General features: G+C 44.7%; 2 protein-coding genes across 4 annotated transcripts in view; both read left to right on the top strand.

The window, feature by feature from the left end:
- The window catches only part of LOC115186348 (serine/threonine-protein phosphatase 6 regulatory ankyrin repeat subunit A), a 46,639-nt gene extending 35,104 nt beyond the window's left edge, over positions 1 to 11,535 (top strand). For all 3 annotated transcript variants that reach the window (XM_029746027.1, XM_029746017.1, XM_029746024.1), the window contains 17 exons: positions 61 to 175; positions 435 to 581; positions 918 to 986; positions 1,131 to 1,271; positions 1,655 to 1,766; positions 1,986 to 2,012; positions 2,188 to 2,262; positions 2,799 to 3,000; positions 3,710 to 3,797; positions 5,402 to 5,519; positions 5,738 to 5,957; positions 6,425 to 6,596; positions 6,741 to 6,886; positions 6,996 to 7,078; positions 7,154 to 7,236; positions 7,362 to 7,453; positions 9,690 to 11,535. In XM_029746027.1, coding sequence (XP_029601887.1) covers positions 61 to 175; positions 435 to 581; positions 918 to 986; positions 1,131 to 1,271; positions 1,655 to 1,766; positions 1,986 to 2,012; positions 2,188 to 2,262; positions 2,799 to 3,000; positions 3,710 to 3,797; positions 5,402 to 5,519; positions 5,738 to 5,957; positions 6,425 to 6,596; positions 6,741 to 6,886; positions 6,996 to 7,078; positions 7,154 to 7,236; positions 7,362 to 7,453; positions 9,690 to 9,982 — 2,183 coding nt within the window. In that variant the 3' untranslated portion in view covers positions 9,983 to 11,535. The remainder of the gene's footprint in view (positions 1 to 60; positions 176 to 434; positions 582 to 917; positions 987 to 1,130; positions 1,272 to 1,654; positions 1,767 to 1,985; positions 2,013 to 2,187; positions 2,263 to 2,798; positions 3,001 to 3,709; positions 3,798 to 5,401; positions 5,520 to 5,737; positions 5,958 to 6,424; positions 6,597 to 6,740; positions 6,887 to 6,995; positions 7,079 to 7,153; positions 7,237 to 7,361; positions 7,454 to 9,689) is intronic.
- Positions 11,536 to 16,502: 4,967 nt separating this feature from the next.
- Positions 16,503 to 20,942, top strand: LOC115186390 (serine/threonine-protein phosphatase 6 regulatory ankyrin repeat subunit B-like). The gene is made up of 7 exons (XM_029746038.1): positions 16,503 to 16,832; positions 17,147 to 17,234; positions 17,390 to 18,432; positions 18,574 to 18,676; positions 19,831 to 19,909; positions 20,529 to 20,596; positions 20,699 to 20,942. Exons 3-7 carry the CDS (start codon positions 18,410 to 18,412, stop codon positions 20,879 to 20,881), a joined length of 456 nt encoding a protein of 151 aa, XP_029601898.1. The 5' UTR covers positions 16,503 to 16,832; positions 17,147 to 17,234; positions 17,390 to 18,409; the 3' UTR covers positions 20,882 to 20,942.
- The last annotated feature ends 375 nt before the right edge of the window (positions 20,943 to 21,317 follow it).

Below are 21,317 nucleotides of genomic sequence, written 5' to 3' on the forward strand. Positions count from 1 at the left end.
TAGCTTCATGATGCCTCTAGGGTCAAGTGGCTGGTGTGTGTGTGTGTGTGTGTGTGTTAGGTGCTGAGATCGACTGTGAAGATAAGAATGGAAACACACCCCTGCACATCTCTGCTCGCTACGGCCACGAGTTACTCATCAATACACTCATCACGAACGGCGCTGACACAGCCAAGTAAGAGAACACAGTTTCCAGCAATACTGCAACATGCATCTGCAATTCTGTCATTGACCGAATTCCAGCTTGGAGACTCTCTGCTCAACACATGAAATGGCCTCCATTGTGGTGTGTGGGTGGTTGATAGACTGAGCATTGCAGTGTGCTGTAGGGTTTAATGAGGACTGTGATGAGGTGCCGTTTCTAAACTCAGCTGAATGAACTGGAAGTCGCTCTGAATAAGAGTGTCTGCTTAAAGTATAAAATGTTGTTGCAGACGAGGCGTCCATGGGATGTTCCCCCTCCACCTGGCTGCTCTCAGTGGTTTCTCTGACTGCTGTCGAAAGCTCCTCTCATCAGGCTTTGATATAGACACCCCTGACGACTTTGGAAGGACCTGTTTACATGCTGCAGCAGCTGGAGGGTGAGTGGACTGGTCCAGGCTTTACACCAAGGAATATGTAGTTCATGACCTGGAAAACCCACTCTCCTCCTGCAGTACCATTTCTGTATAATGTGGCTCCATGTTATGGTGGTATTGACTAAATTGTCTTGATATCTTCCTGAAAGAGAAGAGAAACCTGCACACTGCTCTTGCTAGTGTCACTGTTTTTATTCTAGCTTTTATTAGCCTTAATAAAAACAGTGATGCTAGCAAGAGCAGTGTACAGGTTTCTCTTTTCTTTCAGGTTCTCTCATTGTTAAAGTGCAGCTGATAGCTCAGATGTGCGAGGGCCTAAACTTGATATCTTGTTACCAGGAACCTGGACTGTCTGAATCTGCTGCTCAACACAGGTGCAGACTTCAACAGAAAGGACAGCTTCGGAAGGTCTGTCTGTGGCATCAAATAACTTTAATATTTTATCTTTATGATAATGGGGAATATAGTATAGAGGCATATAGGAATTATTATGGGATGTATTGTTTTACATCTCCAATCAGCTGTTTCTGATGAATGTTTGTGTTCTTCTAGGAGTCCTCTGCATTATGCAGCAGCCAACTGTAACTACCAGTGTCTGTTTGCCTTGGTGGGGTCTGGGGCCAGTGTGAACGACCTGGATAAGAGGGGCTGCACCCCGCTCCACTACGCTGCTGCCTCCGATACAGACGGGAAGTATGTCTCACACTCCTTTCTTACTGTTGTTTTTATTACCTTTATTTAACCCAGTGTTCCCACTGACCTGCCTGGTTAGCTGCCTTGTTCAGGGGCAGAACGACAGATTTTTACCTTGTCAGCTCAGGGATTTGAACTTGCAACCTTTCGTTTACTAGTCCAACGCTCTAACCACTAGGCTACCCTGCCGCCGCGTTGTGTGTGTTGTGGGGCCGTGACCTTTCACATTTCACTGTAGTCTGGAGAGTATGTTGAGTGTTTGAATGCACGCTAGTGTTCAATCTGCAGTGTGAAAGCTTCGCCACGTCTCCTTTGGGAAAGTGTCTCTGCTTGATTGTCTGTCTTGATGTTGGTGTAATGATTAGTGAACTCTTGACCTCTAGGTGTCTGGAATATTTGCTACGAAACGACGCTAACCCAGGGATCAGGGACAATCAGGGCTACAACGCAGTGCATTACGCGTCTGCATACGGACACCGCCTCTGTCTGGAGCTGGTGAGTCAAAACCACAGGATACTAGATGCCCTGCATCCACAGACCAATTTCCCTGCGTCCCAAATGGCTGTGGGGGCCCATAGGGCTCTGGTCAAAAGTAATGCACTTTATAGGGAATAGGCTGCCATTTGGGAAACAATCATTGATATTCAGTAGGTTTTAAGGTGTGGTTGCATGTTTGTCGTGGACGCATCGTCACTCTTGATGTTCTTTTTCCAGATTGCAAGTGAAACACCTTTAGATGTGGTAAGTGCCAGTTGGTAACTTTTCCTCACACTTGCTTGTTTAAGGTATGGATGCAACACCCCAGTATGTCTGCAGGGGCTGGTCACTGAGATTTACCATGTTACACATGCTACTAGACTAACCTTCCAAGTAAATATGTTACAAGTCTGAACTGGCCGTCCTTGTCTTTCCTCAGCTAATGGAAACCTCAGGGACAGACATCCTGAACGACTCTGATGTCAGAGCTCCCATCAGCCCTCTACACCTCGCTGTGAGTAAAGCCTACCTGCTCCTGTAGTGGTCTCCATATGACAAATGGCACCCTATTCCCTATTTAGTACACTACTTTTGACCAGATCCTTATAGGCCCTGATCAAAAGTAGTTCACTACATAGGGAATAGGGTGCTATCTGGGATGCAGGCATCGTGTTGATTTTCCACAGGAAGTTGACTGTCCAGACAGACTCACACACCAAATTCCTATCTGTTCCTGATTTGTGTAAAATACATGCATATTCTACACAGTGATGATGAGGATGATTTCCTTATTTTGCCATTTGAGTTAATCAACCTCAGAGGAGAAGTAGAGTGTTTGTTTCTCAATCCCACGCTTGGCAGGGACCTCCGATGTTGATGCTGGGCGGGAGCAAAAATGGGCTCCCGATTGAAAGACTCTGGTCTACTTTATAGGTCTAGTACTGTATTTCTGTTCAGGTGTACCACTGGTCTACTATAGGACATTGATTATATATCTATTCAGGCATACCACTGGACTTTGCTTGAGACTGTGTTTGTGTTTCTATTCAGGCGTACCACGGCCACCACCATGCTATGGAGGTCCTGGTTCAGTCTCTGCTGGATCTAGACGTGAGGAACAGCCAGGGGCGCACCCCTCTGGACCTGGCTGCCTTTAAAGGCCATGTGGAGTGTGTTGATGTCCTCATCAACCAGGGAGCCTCCATCCTGGTTAAAGACTTCACCCTGAAGAGGACCCCCATCCACGCTGCAGGTACACATAGGATATCACATAGAGCTTCTGTAATTAAAAAGTTTTCCTGACCAAGATGGCCATTTGTTTGGTCATTTTGCTAGGACGACAATACCCACTCTAGGGATGTTACATGGTATAGTGTGAAAATGCCCACTAGACACTGATCTAAGGTCATTTTTTGTCATGTTCTCCACTAATGATTGAGGATCGAGGGAGGGTAAGCTGATCCTAGATCAGTGCACAGGGGAGAATTTTATCCAGAGCCAGGTACACAGCTAGCAGGTGACAGGCTTCAATGGCCTCAGCCCCAAAATTCTTTATTATCTGCTGTGTTAACATCATGAGGATGTCATCTACCAACACCACTGTTCTAGAAATCTGTCTGTTCATGTGAAGGTTTAGTCGTCCAGCAATCTGCTCATATCCTCTCTGTTTATCCTCCTCTAGCTACCAACGGTCAATCATCTGACATTCTTATATCCTCTCTGTTTATCCTCCTCTAGCTACCAACGGTCAATCATCTGACATTCTTATATCCTCTCTGTTTATCCTCCTCTAGCTACCAACGGTCAATCATCTGACATTCTTATATCCTCTCTGTTTATCCTCCTCTAGCTACCAACGGTCAATCATCTGACATTCTTATATCCTCTCTGTTTATCCTCCTCTAGCTACCAACGGTCAATCATCTGACATTCTTATATCCTCTCTGTTTATCTTCCTCTAGCTACCAACGGTCATTCGGAGTGTTTGCGTTTGCTGATTGGAAATGCTGACCTCCAGAGTGCAGTGGACGTTCAAGACGGGAATGGACAGTAAGTCACTTTGGTTTTGGATACAATTCCTGAAATAAGAGATTTTTGACACTAGGTCTGCATCTCAAATGGCAACCTATACCCTACTTGGTGCACTACTTTAACCTGTTAGGGACAGATGTTTCGCTAGCGGAACGCCTCACCAATATCCAATGGTATAGCGTGGCGCGAAATACAAATACCTCAAAAATGCAAAAACTTCAATTTCTCAAACATATGACTATTTTACACCATTTTAAAGAAAAGACGCTCCTTTATCTAACCACATTGTCCGATTTCAAAAAGGCTTTACAGCGAAAGCAAAACATTAGATTATGTCAGGAGAGTACACAGCCATTTTCAAAGCAAGCATATGTCACAAAAACCCAAACCACAGCTAAATGCAGCACTAACCTTTGATCTTCATCAGATGACACTCCTAGGACATTGTTATACAATACATGCATGTTTTGTTCAGTCAAGTTCATATTTATATCAAAAAACAGCTTTTTACATTAGCATGTGATGTTCAGAACTAGCATACCCACCGCAAACTTCCGGTGAATTTACTAAATTACTCACGATAAACGTTGACAAAAAACATAATTATTTTAAGAATTATAGATACAGAACTCCTTTAGGCAATCGCGGTGTCAGATTTTAAAATAGCTTTTCGGTGAAAGCACATTTTGCAATATTCTGAGTACATAGCCCGGCCATCATGGCTAGCTCATTTGACACCCACCAAGTTTGGCCCTCACCAAACTCCGATTTACTATAAGAAAAATTGGATTACCTTTGCTGTTCTTCGTCAGAATGCACTCCCAGGACTTCTACTTCAACAACACCATGTTGTTTTGGTTCGAAATAATCCATAGTTATATCCAAATAGCTCCGTTTTGTTCGTGCGCTCAAGTCACTATCCGAAGGGTGACTCGCCGGCGCATTTCGTGACAAAAAAAATGCAAAATATTCCATTACTGTACTTCGAAGCGTGTCAAACGCTGTTTAAAATAGATTTTTATGCTATTTTTCTTGTAAAATAACGATAATATTCCAACCGGGCGACGTTGTATTCATTCAAACACTGAAAGAAAAACATGGAGTTGTCTCGTGCACGCGCACTCCAGTGTCATTGTTCTCAGCAGGACCACTCACAAAAACTCCTGCTGTTTTTCGACTGGAGAGCTCTCATTCCACTTTCTGGCGCCTCCTGAGAGCCAATGAAAGCCTTACAGCGGAGATGCTGTATTTTTGATAGAGATGCCCTAGAAGGAGAACAAATTGTCAGACAGGGCACTTCCTGTATAGAATCTTCTCAGGTTTTGGCCTGCCATATGAGTTCTGTTATACTCACACCATTCAAACAGTTTTAGAAACTTTAGAGCGTTTTCTATCCAAATCTACTAATTATATGCATATTCTAGTTTCTGGGCAGGAGTAGTAACCAGATTAAATCGGGTACGTTTTTTATCCGGCTGTGAAAATACTGCCCCCTAGCCCCAACAGGTTAAACCAAAGCCCTATGGGCTCAGGTCAAAAGTAGTGTACGATATAGGGTTGCCATTTGGGACTGAGCCTGGCTATTACCAGTTTGTAATATGACCTGTTGTCTTGTGTATCAGAACCCCTCTGATGCTGTCGGTGCTGAGCGGACACACAGACTGTGTGTACTCACTGCTCAACAAGGGAGCCAGCGTAGAAGCCAAAGACAAGTGGGGCAGAACAGCTCTACACAGAGGGGTGAGGAGGAGAGCTGGCTGTACGCGCTCACACACAGAAAGAGAGGGAGAGGCTTGTTCTGATCTAGGGATGGGGCCATTGAACTACTAGGGATGGCTTTGGTGTGGGATCTAGCATGGAATATAAATTATGGCCAAATATACCTATTATGATTCCTTATTATTTAATTGATTATGACTTAATCAATTCCGTTCTTGTCTCCCCTCCCTCCCTCCCAGGCGGTGACGGGTCACGAGGAGTGTGTGGAGGCCCTGCTGCAGCACAGCGCTAGCTTCCTGGTTCGGGACTGTAAGGGGCGGACCCCTGTTCACCTGGCGGCGGCGTCTGGACATATCGGGGTGCTGGGGGGGCTCCTACATGCCGCTCAGTCAGTGGAGACCCTCCCCGTCATCACAGACAACCAGGGCTACACGCCACTACACTGGGCCTGCTACAACGGTACGTACTGGACTGAAGCTCTTTTCTGATTCACTCTCCAACACTGTAAACATGTCCCTGAATTAGGCAGGCCTTACAATGGTACGTACTGGACTAACTGGACTGGAGCTCTATTCTCTCCTCCATGAAGTGTGCACTCATTCACTCCCTCTTGTGGATTGAAAAGCATTAGATGGGTCTGGATGGAGCAATGTGGGGGAATGAACAAGACTACAACACTGTGGGAGAAGTAGGGTTATGACTCTCAGTGGAGGAGCTTACACTGAAACAGGACTTTGTCAGGGATTGACATAGCAAATGTTGTGGCTAAAACGTTTTTTTTTACTTCACCATTGTCAGATCCATGGCTTTCTCTGAGGGTATTGTTGTGGTCTGCAGTAACGTCATCTTTTTCCTGTATGTAATGTTTCCCGCTGGAGCAACGTATTACTTTGATTCATTTCATTTAGAATTAAATCTTCCACTAGGCCATGACACGTGTGTAGAGGTGCTGCTGGAACAGGAGGTTTTCCACAAGACCGAGGGCAACTCCTTCAGCCCCCTCCACTGTGCTGTGATCAATGACAACGAGGGGGCTGCAGAGATGTTGATTGACACTCTGGGGCCGGCCATTGTCAACGCCACTGACACCAAGAACCGGTAACTACAGCACACGAGAAAGTCCTTTTGTTCTGGGGAATAATGTTGTGAAAATTACCTCTGGGGTTGGAGGAGGGATTGTCAAACTGTACTTGATAATAACACTCCTACTCGATATCAATGAAAACAGTTTCCTCTCTCCAGGACCCCCTTGCATGCGGCGGCCTTCACGGACCACGTGGAGTGTCTTCAGCTGCTGCTAGGTCACAACGCCCAAGTCAACTCCCCCGACGCCTCCGGGAAGACCTCCCTCATGATGGCTGCTGAGAACGGACAAACCAACGCTGTCGGTATGCAGTCCCCTCCCCTCCGCTTTGCCTCACCAGCCGGCTTAAGTTCAACAATTTGAATAAGTAGCTTAATTTCCTAATGTAGTTCCTTTTTATGTTTCTGTCTCAGAGCTGTTGGTGAGCAGTGCCAAAGCAGAGCTCACCCTGCAGGATGCAGTCAAGAACACTGCTCTTCATCTGGCCTGCAGTAAGGTGAGCAACCCCACATGAAGATGATGTTCTTTCTGGTTTGAATTTTGTCTGACATGTTTGACTCTGTTTTTAAAGGGGCATGAAACCAGTGCCTTGTTGATATTGGAGAAGATTACAGACAGGAACCTCATCAACTCGACTAACGCAGCCTTACAGACGTACGTATGGTTCAGCTGCATTAATTGGGCCCTGGTCAGAAGAAGTGCACTATATAGGGAATAGTCTGGCAGTTGGGAGGTATCCTCATTTGCTGCTGGCTAATCTGACGGTACTTTCTCCTCAGGCCGTTACACGTTGCAGCCAGAAATGGTCTGACCGTGGTGGTGCAAGAGCTGCTAGCGAAGGGTGCTAGCGTGCTCGCAGTCGATGAGAATGGTAAGATCCGTAAGGCTAACACAATTTTCTTTGGTACTTTTCTTCTCAATGTGTCCACAAATGTTTCTCTCTAATCCACTGCTTGGAAAGTTCTGGGACACTGAAAAGTCCATGGAGTATATGAGTACCTCCGTCCAGCTTCCCACTGTACTGAGGCTAGGATACACTGTCACCACCGATAAATCCACGATAATCGAGAATTTCAATAAGCATTTTTCTACGGCTGGCCATGCTTTTCTCTTGGCTACCCCGGCCAACAGCTCCGCACCCCCTGCAGCTACTTGCCCAAGCCTCCCAGCTTCTCCTTCACCCAAATCCAGATAGCTGATGTTCTGAAAGAGCTGCAAAACCTGGACCCGTACAAATCAGCTGGGCTAGACAATCTGGACCCTCTCTTCCTAAAATTATCCGCCGCCCTTGTTGCAACCCCTATTACAAGTCTGTTCAACCTCTCGTATCGTCTGAGATTCCTAAAGATTGGAACGCCGCCGCGGTCATCCCCCTCTTCAAAGGGGGTGACACTCTAGACCCAAATTGTTATAGACCTATATCCATCATGCCCTGCCTTTCCAAAATCTTCGAAAGCGAAGTTAACAGATCACTGACCATTTCGAATCCCACTGTACCTTCTCTGCTGTGCAATCTGGTTTCCGAGCTGACCACGGGTGCACCTCAGCCACGCTCAAGGTACTAAACGATATAACCGCCATCGATAAAAGACAGTACTGTGCAGCGGTCTTCATCGACCTGGCCAAGGCTTTTGACTCTGTCAATCACCGTATTCTGATCAGCAGACTCAACAGCCTTGGTTTCTCAAATGACCGCCTCGCCTAGTTCAGATAGAGTTCAGTGTGTCAAATCGGAGGGCCTGTTGTCCGGACCTCTGGCTGTCTATGGGGGTACCACAGTTCATTTCTCGGGCCGACTCTTTTCTCTGTATACATCAATGATGTCGCGGGTGATTCCTTGATCCACCTCTACGCAGACGACACCATTCTGTATACGTCTGGCCTTTCTTTGGACACTGTTAACAAACCTCCAAATGAGTTTCAATGCCATACAACACTCCTTCCGTGGCCTCCAACTGCTCTTCCATGCTAGTAAAACTAAATGCATGCTCTTCAACCGATCGCTGCCCGCACCCACCCGCCCATCACTACTCTGGACGGTTCTGACTTAGAATATGTGGACAACTACCTATGTGTCAGGCTAGACTGTAAACTCTCCTAGACTCTTCCAGACTTATATTAAACATCTCCAATCCAAAATTAAATCTAGAATCGGCTTCCTATTTCGCAACAAAGCCTCCTTCACTCACGCTGCTAAACATACCCTCGTAAAACTGACTATCCTACCGATCCTCGACTTCGGCGATGTCATTTACAAAATAGCCTCCAGCAAATTGGATGCAGTCTATCACAGTGCCATCCGTTTTTTGTCACCAAAGCCCCATATACCACCCACCACTGCGACCTGTATGCTTTCCTCGGCTGGCCCTCGCTACATATTCGTCGCCAGACCCACTGGCACCAGGTCATCTAGAAGTCTTTGCTAGGTAAAGCTCCGCCTTATCTCAGCTCACTGGTCACCATAACAACACCCACCCGTAGCACGCGCATCTCACTGGTCATCCCCAAAGCCAACACCTCTTGGCAGCCTTTCCTTCCAGTTCTCTGCTGCCGATGACTGGAACGAATTGCAAAAATCGCTAAATTGGAGACATATCTCCCTCACAAACTTTAAGCATCAGCTATCTGAGCAGCTCCACCGATCGCTGTAGCTGTACACAGCCCATCTGTAAATAGCCCATCCAGTCTACCTACCTCATCCCCATATTGTTTTTATTTACTTTTCTGCACACCAGTATTTCTACTTGCGCATCATCTGGACATCTATCACTCCAATGTTAATTTGCTGAATTGTAATTACTTCGCTACTATGACCTATTTATTGCCTTACCTTCACACTCTGTATATATATTTGTCTATTGTTATTGACTGTACTTTTGTTTATCCCATGTGTATCTCTGTTTTTTGTCGCACTGCTTTGCTTCATCTTGGCCAGGTCGCCGTTGTAAATGAGAACTTATTCTCAACTGGCCTACCTGGCTAAATAAAACATTGTCTTAACACCAGGCTAGGAGATACCAAGTTATTTCATGTTTTTCACCAAAAGCGTTGTAGTAAACGGTGATGCTCCTTAAGTTATCCTCTGCTGTTCTGTTTGTACCCGTCAGGTTACACGCCTGCCTTGGCCTGTGCCCCCAACAAAGACGTGGCGGACTGCCTGGCGCTGATCCTGGCCACCATGATGCCTGTGTCCCCTTGCACCCCGGCACCCAGCCTGTCCTTCACTGCCATTAACCACTACACCACCAGCCCCTCCAAGAGTGTTACTTTCGACAGCCTGCCCGTGCTGCGCAGTGAGCACAGCTCCTACTGCAGCTTCAACAACATCGGCCACCGTGGCCACGACGAAGGCTTCTACAAGGATGAGGAACTCAATGACTCAGACTCAGAGACGTACTGAGAGTGGTGGTGGTCGCTGCCCAGGAGAGGAGCCAGGGAGGCAAGTGCAGGCGGATGGACAGCGAAGTGGGGCAGAGGCCACAAACAAATACACACACCGTGTCTTAAATCACCATAGCCAGCTTTGGGAGGGCATGAGCCAAGACAGTCCGCACAGGAGCCTTAAGAGTCCCGCAGACAGAGAGAGAGAAAGAGGGGGAGGCACAACAGGCTGGCTGGCCCACACTCATCCTCTCGTACCACCAGGAGTCCTTCCAGCAGATACTGGACTTCAGAGGAACTGCTGCTGCTATACCCCATCTTTACCTTTACCCACAAAGGTCCTAAACGGTAGAAAGTGTCCGGCCAACAGACAGACGCACACCTTATGATGGCAATAACCTGTAGTCCAAGGGGATAGTAGCACTTCACTGAGAGCAAAACAGACAGGGACCAAAAGATGTTGAAGAAGCATTTTCAAAACCTGTTTTGACTGTAGAAATGGGATTGAGTGTTTTGGGCTGAGAAAAGACATAAGGAGTGATGTTTCATTTAAGTTTTATGAGCGCGATTGTCATGTTTATCCGCACACTAAGACAGTCAGAACGCACCTAGCCTCTTGTCTGTAATCCATGTGGGAGGAGGGGAAATCATACATTTTTTTATGAGAACATTTTAATAAAATCATTCATGTCTTAAGCTCTGTGGGAATCAAAAAATGTTAGTATTTGCTCTCATGAGTAATTTAAGATTTAATGCATCCCAAATGGAGCCCTATTCTATATAGTACACTACTGTTGAACAGGGCCCATAGGGTTCTGGTCAAAAGCAAGGAAAAGGAAATAGGGTGCCATTTGGAATGTAGTCTTGCATACCTGTATGTGAGAAACAGGACTTTTTAAATTGATGGGAAATATTACATTTGTGTTATTAAACCTACCTGTCCTTTGCTCTCTAGAAAGTAAATTATTCATTCATGTATTCTTTCTTGTGATATTTGTCATTTTGTGCCTTCGTTAGTTACTGAGGGGAGGTTAGGAGAGTAAGGGCAGCTGTATGAGCGAAAACAATGATGCACACTAAGTACTACAACGTTTGAAAAGCACTGATACTATTCCGAGGCATGTGAGGTGGAAAACATGCCTCCATTGGAGAGGAGAAACACTGTAAACCAATGGTAGGACAGCAGCATTTAGATTTTCTTCTGTTGGAAAATAAATATCTATATTATTTGTCTTTGGTCTTATAATCAATGTATTTTGACAGGTTTTGCTTGCTTTAACTTCAAAAAATGAAACCACTCAATCCTTTTGTGATTGCTTGTTCAAATCCCCATTTGTCTCTTTTTGAAGATCATTTTAACTGGAAATATGTACAATACATTTGCTATGTTCATCAAATCAGGAACAGGAGGTTCACAGGTTGTGTCCTTAACTTTCTTTTAAAAGGATGAAACTAGCATGTACATATGAAATAGTGACCGAATTTGAAACTTCCATGAATTATTTCACTATCTGAAGATTGCTGTATATTTTATGAGTAATAAAATAAAGAAATGAGTTATTTAATAATGAACTATGGGTTCTGTTTTATGTGACAACCGCAGTATACGTCAATTTATAGGTGTCAGGCAAGACAGTGGTGCCAATAACCCAAAAGAAAGGCTACAAGGAACAAGAATAGTCTCTTATTGCCAAAGTGATACCTTGGCCTAACGGTGTGGGTTATGTATTTTATTTTGCATTGCGTCCTTAACGTAGCAATTTTAAGGGCAATTATAGCCTACATTTGTTTACAACTCGCAGGATTTCCATGCGTGAGCTTTCAACCGCACAGAGCGTTGCATCAGCACGAGATTGGAAGTGCGTCAAATCTGTACAGCATTGTTACGTCATCACTGATAAACGTTGAAAGTGATCAGAAACCGCGGGAGCAGTTAACCTGATTCTCGCTAGTGCTGGAGGAGCGTTCATTTTGACAAGGAAATGTGGTGATTTTGCAAGGACATGGAGAAAGAGTTCAACGTAGGCATGTTATTTATTTTTTAATTCTCAATATCACTGTGGATTAAATATTGTTTAACAAATGAAATAATGTGCTATCATTGCTGTTATATCAAACTACAAAGTATATGGCCGGGGAGTCATGACAGTTGGCTAAAGGTACGTTAGAATCTGCTGTGGGTCAAATGGGGGTCAAGGGTCAAAGTTTATAACACCACCTTATTTACATCGTAAATTGCACTCATGTAGGCTAGTGCACTACTTATGACCAAGAGCCATACACAGGTTGGCTGACGTCACGAAAAACAATGGCCGGAATGCGTGTATCTTGTTATGACTCTAAACCTCAGCTAGCAACAATAAGCTGCCGTGTGGGGAATAGTAGATCTTCGGCATGTTTCAGCTCGTTGTATCTTGTTATTGACACCATGTCGTCTTGTTTGGAGGTATTTTGACTGATATCATGTCTATGCAATTGTTAAAATTCACTACCTAGCTAACCAACAACATCTGTAACAATGTATTTCTGACAAGGGCTCATTATGCAAATGTATTTATGTTTGCAATTAACATTGAGACTAAAAATAGTTTAAGCCAGCACTGTCTTATTTTGCCACATAGTTGCATTCTAGTTTTGTTGCTAAACAACCAACCAGTGAAAAAAAGAGCCCCACAGTAGTTGTCATAATACCTGTAAAACCTAGCGGTCAAACAGGGAAATGGTTCCAATCGTTTTTCCACCATTTTCCTATAGGCGATTTTAGAAACATAAAATTAGGGTTGTGTTTCATGTAGACTTACCCTGGTGTGACGTTTTTATAACCATGTAAATCTCACTGACAAGGTGACTTTTAATATATTCGGCTCTATTTACGCTCAGATTAGAAGTAGACATCATGCAAAACTACAAATCCCTGCAAGCTCCTACACTTTATCTCTAGCTGACACCTTTGCTAACAGGTTTTGTATCTATTTGAAACTTAACAGTCCACAGAATTGTCCATTTAAAGAAATGCAGCCAATTTATGTTACATTTAGCTAACATTAGATAGTTAATCAATTGATTCTTATTTGTAGTTCTTTATGATAGCCACATTAGCAGCTACTTAGCATTTCATGTTTGGGGGGTAAATACAGGCGAATATATTGATAAGTCACCTTGACCTAGAGATTTACACAGATATCAAACTGTCACACCAGGGTAAGCCTACACAAAACAGCCCTTATTTTAAGTGTTTCTAAAATCCCCTATGGGAAAAATGAATGGTGGAAAAACAATTTCCCTGTTTGACCGGTAGGTTTAATGGGTATTATGACTCATACTGTCGCACTCTATAGACCTCACCCTCATAGACCTGGATGAACCCATCAATGACACTGATGTTATGAAGGAAGTCAGGTATGTGATTTACACTAATGACATATTTGTGACTGGTTGCAGGATCACATATTCCTACAAATTCAGAGTCTGTAGTAGGTCAAAGGTCACCGCCTATGGAGAGGTAGGCCCAGAGCCATGTATTTGGAAAGTTGGGACATTCAAATATCTGCATTGTTGCATTTACATCAATATGTATACATTACATGACACAGTATAATCAAATATATCCATATTTGGCTCCCCATGGGCAATATTGACATTTTAAACAATGCTATGTAACAGAAAATCTATTTTATAATTGACTTGTAATGAAAGGCTCAAAGGTGTTAACATGGAGTCCTTTCTAAAAGTTTGCCAAATTCTCTAAATATATAACTCTGGATAGGCAGAGTCATCTCAGAGTATTGGAACCATAGAATTCCAGTGATTCTATTCTAACTCTAGAATGATTAATTCTACTTCTATTATTCTAATTCTATAATTGGAGCACATCCTCACACTATAGCACATTATAGTGACCTTAGAGAGATTCCTTTTTCTGTATCTAGATCTGATAAAGATCACAGAGCGGTTGAGAGACAGACCAAGTTGAGAGACAGATATCCCAACTCTGTCACTAGAGGCTGAAGGAGAGATTGAGATGCAGGAGGCTGATCTGAAGACAGATGGCACGTCTCAGTCACAGAAGGTTGAAGGAGAGATTGAGTTGGACGATGCTGTTGCCATCCCATCTCAGTCACAGAAGGTTGAAGGAGAGATTGAGTTGGACGAGGCCGTTGTCATCCCATCTCAGTCACAGAAGGTTGAAGGAGAGATTGAGTTGGACGAGGCTGTTGCCATCCCATCTCAGTCACAGAAGGTTGAAGGAGAGATTGAGTTGGACGATGCTGTTGCCATCCCATCTCAGTCACAGAAGGTTGAAGGAGAGATTGAGTTGGACCAGGCCGTTGTCATCCCATCTCAGTCAAAGGAGGTATGATGTATTGTGTTTTGTGTTTTAATGACGCAGTGAAGATTAAAATGACAAATTAATTTTCCAAGCTTGAGCTAGTAAAGGTCTTCTAATCTAGGAGGCCAAAGGAGAGAGTGAGTTGAATCAGGTTGATCTGAAGACAGCCACATCAACTGACACTGGGGGTCGAAGGAGAGAGTGTGATGCAGGAGAGTGATGATCTAGAAACAGCCGGTCCATCTCAATCCCAGGAGACTGAATGAGTGGCAAAGGCAAATGCTTCCAGATAACACTGTGTGTGTGTGTACATGTCTGTTTGTGCGTGCAGACAGTTGTTTGTAAACAGACATTGTGTTAACAGTGCAATGGCGAATTTGATTGAATTCCAGCCTAACTCTGCTTTCTGTTGTCCCCATCAGGCTGCAGTGGTGGGCTTCACTAACGTGACCCCCAAGGCTGCAGCCTCCCAGACCAGCCTCACCCTCAGGGGAAAGAGAAGCTACCCAGAGCTAAAGCACCCAGAGATTTCCACCTCGATAATATACAGGTCTTTGCTTCTCGACTCATCTCTCACCTCCTCTAACATGGTCACTGAGAGCATTATCTTCAACAGTCCACGCCCATCAGAGGAGAATGTGAGTATTCAGAAGGTGCTCCCTGCTGATAAAGTTGACATCCTCCATGGTCAACCAGTGGAGGAGTACATCGTCAAAGCTGAGCAATGCATCACTCAGGTCATTCAGGATGCAGCTGTGACATATACTGCCGTGCTGGATAAAACCGACACTTGTGGGAAACTAAATCCTGTCTGTCCATGTTTCCACAGAGAATATTGAGGAGGCATCCTCTGATCTATTTGGTGCTATTATTTCCGACCTGCATGAGGTATCTGAGGTCAATAAAGGCCTCCATGTGTACGAAAGCAGGTCGCAAATTGTTCTGGGTGGAAGTGAGTTCAGGTTCCCAGAAGATTTATACCAAAACCCTGCACAAACTGAGGAAGCTGTTCACCTCACACCATCTCACTGCAAATCGAGCTCTATGACACTGGACTACTTGTAACTGAGACCACTGTGGAGGTATCTCCTGTATGGAAGACAGACAGTAATACCTCTATGTCCTCAGCCTCAGCCCACCAGCTCACCCTCGACACCTGCACTAAAGGGTCATCAAACAGGTGATCTTGGTGCTGAGGTTGGAGACTTCAAGGGAAGACTGCTTCGCTTCCGTTGGGGAGAGCACGTCAAATGCGTCCTTCGACTTCAACCAGAAGTTGGACTCGATCATTTCGAAATTGGAGGACCTCACCATTTCGAGTGACGTGACGTCAGCCCAGACTGCCACGCTCACGCAATCTCGTTGTGCAGCCAGCAGAACCTCTAACATTTCCATCCAGAGCTTTCATAGTGCTGAGTTCCGAGCTACGGCCAAACAGATTGTGCGTGAGGCCATTCTCAGAGCTGCTAGCGAAGCCAACTGTTCTTTGCCACAGAGCATGCCTAGCATCACCTTCTCACACCATGTGGTTTCTACAACTCAAGATATAGTGAATATGATCATGCAAGACCTTGAAAGTGTATCCCAGTACACAGTGGAGGACGCAGACTCCTTCCCACTTGGAGAGAAAAAGCTGCAGTCCAAGCTCAAGCCCAGAGTTGTCTTTGACAACTCATTTTTTGCTGCTCAAATCATGTACCACAGAGTAAAGGATAGACTGACTGTCTTTTTGTCTTTTCCACCCTTGTCTGTCACCACAGCCAAAGATGTGCTGAACTCCACCCCTGTGGAGACACTCAGATGCTCGAAGTCCCCTGACACTGCTCTTGTTAAGGACAGGAGCCGCCCTCCGTCTGTGAGAAGTGAGAAGCCATTTTCAAAAGTCAGTTTGACTAAAAGGTCTAAAGCCCTTGTGTCTTCGAGTGGCTCCTCCACAGACCACCATGTAATTGACACATGCAGTGAGGATGTCACTCTGCCCACCAGGAGTGTGTCAGTTATGAGCGATACCAGTTTGAAGAGAGCCTCTCATCTCGATGGTAGTGGATTGTAAGTGGTACCTCTTTTCATCTGTATAGGACTTCATTGTAACATGATACATTGCGTTTTATGATGTGAACTTCACTGGTTGTGTCCAAAATGGCACCTTCTTCCATATTTAGTGCACTACTTTTGACCAGAATTAGACCATATGGGCCCTGGTCAAAAGTTGTGCACTATAAAGAGAAGAGAATGCCTTTTGGGACGCAGTGACTGCTTTCCATTGTTGCGTCCTCTTCTCCCAGTTATTGCACCCAGGTCGGTCACACCAGCTTGCTCTTCTTACTTAGACACCAGCAATGCCGCAAGTGACATCACTCATGGTGTTGTGGCTGACCTTAATGCTACTGAGGAATTCCCTGCCAGGGGCCTTAGCCCGGCTGATGTAAAGGCTGACGGCATGGCCCGCCTTCCCTCTGCCAGTGGGGAAGAGACTAAGAAGAACAGGAAGTGGCGCTTCCTACCCAAAATTGGCAAGATTCCAAAGATCAGGATGAAGGTAGGGGGCTCTGTGTTTTGAGATTACCTCTGTAAGGCAGGTTCTGAAATGTACCCTACAGATTCACTAAACCCCTATTGTCTCAGCATTAGAACAATGCTGTTGTCATTGTCTTTAGGAGGTTGAGTGAGGCCGCTGTAATACAATCCTAATACACATGGGAGAGAGTCAATGTCTGTGTACCCTATTCCTTATATGGTGCACTACTTTTGACCAGAGCACTATAGTGCCTTACGTAGCCAGTAGGGCGCATTTTGGGATAGATACCATATATTTTACACAGGCTCAGTTGTCCTGATGTGTTTTGTCAACAGCTGTTCAAGACAAAAGGGGAACCGAAGAGCCACCCTGAACAGGATGCGCTGCCTACCAAACGTCTCAGAGAGACTCGTATTTCACAGAGTAAGTGATAAGCATCGATAATGTCATGTTGATGTATCACCCTCTGGCCAGCTTGTTAAAACAGTGACTACAGATACAGGATGGACAGAAAGGCAGACAGACAGACAGACAAACACACACGTTCATTTTCTGATTATGAAATATTCTTATCACAGATGCTGAGTGTGAGGTTCCAGAGGTTCCATCCACTTCCCCACCCAAGGAGGACCTGACAAGCACACTGGCCCCTGCTCCCCAGGAGTCCCAGTCCCGTAAACGCCCTCTCATAGTCAGGGTTGTTGCATCCCCACACCTACCAGTAAAGCACCACAGGCTAGTATGAGCGGTAGCTCCGGGTTGTAGTGAACTAACACCTGGCTACTAAGTAGATGTGTCTTAGGCTTTTCTGGGACCATTCCCATTGTACAACTTCCTGCAGTAGAGCGCTCATAGGCTTAACTATGGCAGACATATTTGGAATGAATTTGCCATAATAGTTAAGTAAGGAAAGAAAAGACCTGAGCTCAGTGGTGTTTGTAGGAATGGGAGCCTTCTCAATAGCTTCAGTTTTCTGTTTCATGGGGTGTATCCCCTCTGCATCTATCACATGACCTAGATAGGCTGTTCTGGAAGAAAGAACATTTCTCTCTTAACCTTCAGATTGCAGACTTTGTCTTTTTAGGACTTCAAGATTTCTCATGTGCTCTTGTGTCACGCCCTGTGTTAAGTGTATCATCAATATAACAGATTACCCCTTCTATACCTTGTAGGATCTGATCCATAATTTTCAAAAAAAAATATCTGACACACAGGCAACACCATAAGGAAGCCTGTTGACCTTAACAACCCCTTATGTGTATTCATGGTGAGATAGTGCTTAGACCGCTCCTCTAACTGTACTTGCTCGTATGCCTGTGACAAATCCAGCTTTGTGAACGTCTCATCCCCGGCCAGCTTTGTGAACAAGTCCTGTGTTTTTGGTAAGGGATTCTGATCTACTTCCATCCACGGATTGATAGTTACCTTGTAATCTCCACATATTCTTACAGTATTGTCTGTTTTCAGGATACACACAATTGGAGCAGCCCATTCACTGTAGTTAACTGGAGTGAGGACCCTTTCTGACTCCAACGTAACTAGCTGTTTTTTAATATTTCTCTAAGTGCATACGGCACTGGGCGAGGACTGCAGAACTTATGTACAGCCCTATTAGTTACAGGTAGCTTGGCTGTGATACCTTTTAGCATTCCTAGCTCTGGCTGAAACAGAGAAATATTTTTCACACAAACCATCTACAGCTGTTACTGTGTACACGTGACCAGTCTAGCTTCAACTGACTGATCCAGTCTCTACCCAGCAGGGCAGGACCATTGCTCCTCTGTGATGGAATGACGTTCTTGTCCTCTCTCGCTGGTGTGCGTTGCCCTGATCATCGTTGCTTCACTCGTCTTCCTGCAGTCACAGTAAGGAGGCCTCCTTCTCTCTCTCTCAGTAGCATCCAGGTGCTTATTCCATTTCACTTGTCTCGTTTGATTGTTTCCCACTTTACGCGAGCGGCATGTCCTGGCTATGTGTCCTTTCTTCTTGCACTCCAGACACTCAAAATCCATGTAGCGGCACTCATCTGGCTTGTGCCCTTTTCCCACGCAATGGTAACATGGTTTACGGGTTGCCTCTGTTTTCTTGGCAACGCTTTTCTTCAACTGCATTTGCTTTGAAAGTATTTTGTGTCAACTGCTGTGTGCTTTTCCTTGTTACTTCAAAAGAAAATCCCATATCCACAGCCAGTGCTAATGTTAGTCTTGTGTGAGCTACATTCAGTAAACGGTCTCTCAGCGCTGCACTTTTAACACCGCACACAAATATTCACGTTCTGGCAGACTCAATTTACATGTGACTGAGTTTTCTTAAACTAGCCAAGTACTCACTAATCGACTCCCTCGAGTTGACTCCTTGCATGAAACTTGCATCTTTCAGCAATACAATTTGTCCTCGGTATGTAGTGACTTTAACAGCGCAACCACCTCTGTCAACATTTTTTCATTTGGTTTTTGTGGTGCATTAAGTCCATTAACAAATTGTAAGTCTTTCTGCCAACAATCGTCAGAAACATGGTTTTAGACATATCCTTGTACTTGAGCCCATTAGCTTCAAAACTTTCCTCGAAGTGGAAATCCTCGGCCTTGCCGAATGACCTCTTCCCTGCTAGCTTTTCTACACAGACTGTCTCGATGGATGTAGCACTTTCTTTCTCGCTCTGTTCCCCTTCGGACAAAAACTCCGGTACCTCATCGCCAATCTGTTGCATCCCTGGTTAAGGGAAGCGGGTTGTTTTTAGTTATTGTAAAGAGAAACTCAACAGTATAAAGCATTAACATCACGAAGACGACAGTGGTTACTAAATAGCTGGTTCCAAGCTGAGTCCATCTGCACCCTTTCAAAGGAAACATTGAATATCTTTAGTTACAGTGTGTAGCCTAGTTAGAGCCATAAATATCCAGCTGTCATCTGGGGTATCCAAGCCATGACAATGTATAAACGAGTACGATTAAAATCAAATGTATCCATAATGGCTGAATTTGAAACAGCTATAACGCTTCTTGGCTCTTCCCTACAGGACAATGAGAAGCGGACACCGTTGCATGCCGCTACCTATCTAGGAGATACAGAAATTCTAGAGCTACTCATACTATCAGGTAAGGTTATCATTGAAGAGAAGGATTACGCAACGATTCATGTCCATCGGACTTTGACTTCTGTTTTGATGCTTGTTGTGTTTGCATGTGACCGTTTCCCTCATACTTACCACCATTAAGATCTTATGTGCAGCCGATGTATTTAAAAATGTAAAAAAAACATTCTAATGAAGGCCATTGACAGCTGAAACGTCCCGATTTTAACTTGATTAGTGAAGCATCAAGATTTTAATTGTGAGCGAGAGTCGCACCTGTTACTCCAATGTCCTCATGATTTTGGGTTGCACCTCATCTCACGTTGGCTGAGCTCCTTCTACTCCTCTCCACTCACTGACATAACATTTTCATCAAAGTGTTGCTGTGTAATGAAAGTCCAATTCCCAGAATAGCTCAACAAGAGGCTTTGACTACGTTCTAAATGGCTCCCTATACAGTGCACTACTTTTGACCTGAGCCCTATGGGTAGGCCTATGGGTCCTGGTCAGAAGTAGTGCACTATGAAGGTATTAGGGTGATGTTTTGGACACATCCTTTCTGTGCTCCAGCTATTTAAGATGTTGCCTTATCAACCCCAGAGTGTCTGTCCCCTGTCGGTCTGTCCCCTGCCTCTGTATCCCAGGAGCCAGAGTAAATGCCAAAGACAAGTGTCTCAATACTCTGCACCGGGCCGTGGCTTCCTGCAGTGAGGTACGTGTACTGATAGACACCTGTGCTTTACTGTTAAGTGTGTTGTGATTTTTAAATGCACTTTAAACAAAGTTGAACATGATTTGAACTGTGCTCCTGTAGGAGGCAGTCCAGGTGCTATTGAAACGCTCCGATGTGAACGCCAGGGACAAGAACTGGCAAACGCCGCTACACGTCGCTCCAGCCAATAAGGCGGTCCACTGTGCCGAGGCCCTGGTCCCTCAGCAATGTGAACATGTCGGACCGGGCACACGGCGCTGCACCATGCAACGGACACCTTTGTAATGATGGCGCCGGAGAGGATGGCTGCTGTGTCATGGGCTCTTAACCAACCGTGCTATTTAGTTTGTTTGTTCGCATTTTTTGTAACTTATTTTGTACATAATGTTGCTGCTACCATCTCTTATGACCGAAAAGAGATTCTGGAAATCAGAAAAGCGATTACTCACCTTGAACTGGACGAAGAATTTCTCTTTAATGAGTCGGGTGAGAGGGATTTACTCCACACACAGGCCCTCATCCGCAGGAGAAAGAGACGGAAAATATATTGTGGAAAGAGATCGGGATGCCTTGTGAGGATCCGCCAACGAGTGGCTTATCTTTTCCTATTTTGTTGCCTTACAACCTGGAATTAAAATAGATTATTTAGGGGTTTCATTTGATTCCCACAACATGACTACCATTTTGAAGATGCTAAATATTTTTTGTGAAACAAACAAAA

This window comes from Salmo trutta, chromosome 3 (genome assembly GCF_901001165.1).
Source record: "Salmo trutta chromosome 3, fSalTru1.1, whole genome shotgun sequence".
NCBI classification, from domain to species: Eukaryota; Metazoa; Chordata; class Actinopteri; order Salmoniformes; family Salmonidae; genus Salmo; species Salmo trutta.

Coding starts and splice junctions, on each gene's coding strand:
- LOC115186390 (XM_029746038.1), top strand. CDS start 18,410: ATGTACAGCCCTATTAGTTACAG. Junction 18,677..19,830: donor CTCGTCTTCCTGCAGTCACA/GTAAGGAGGCCT, acceptor TCTTCCCTACAG/GACAATGAGAAGCGGACACC. Junction 19,910..20,528: donor AGAGCTACTCATACTATCAG/GTAAGGTTATCA, acceptor TCTGTATCCCAG/GAGCCAGAGTAAATGCCAAA.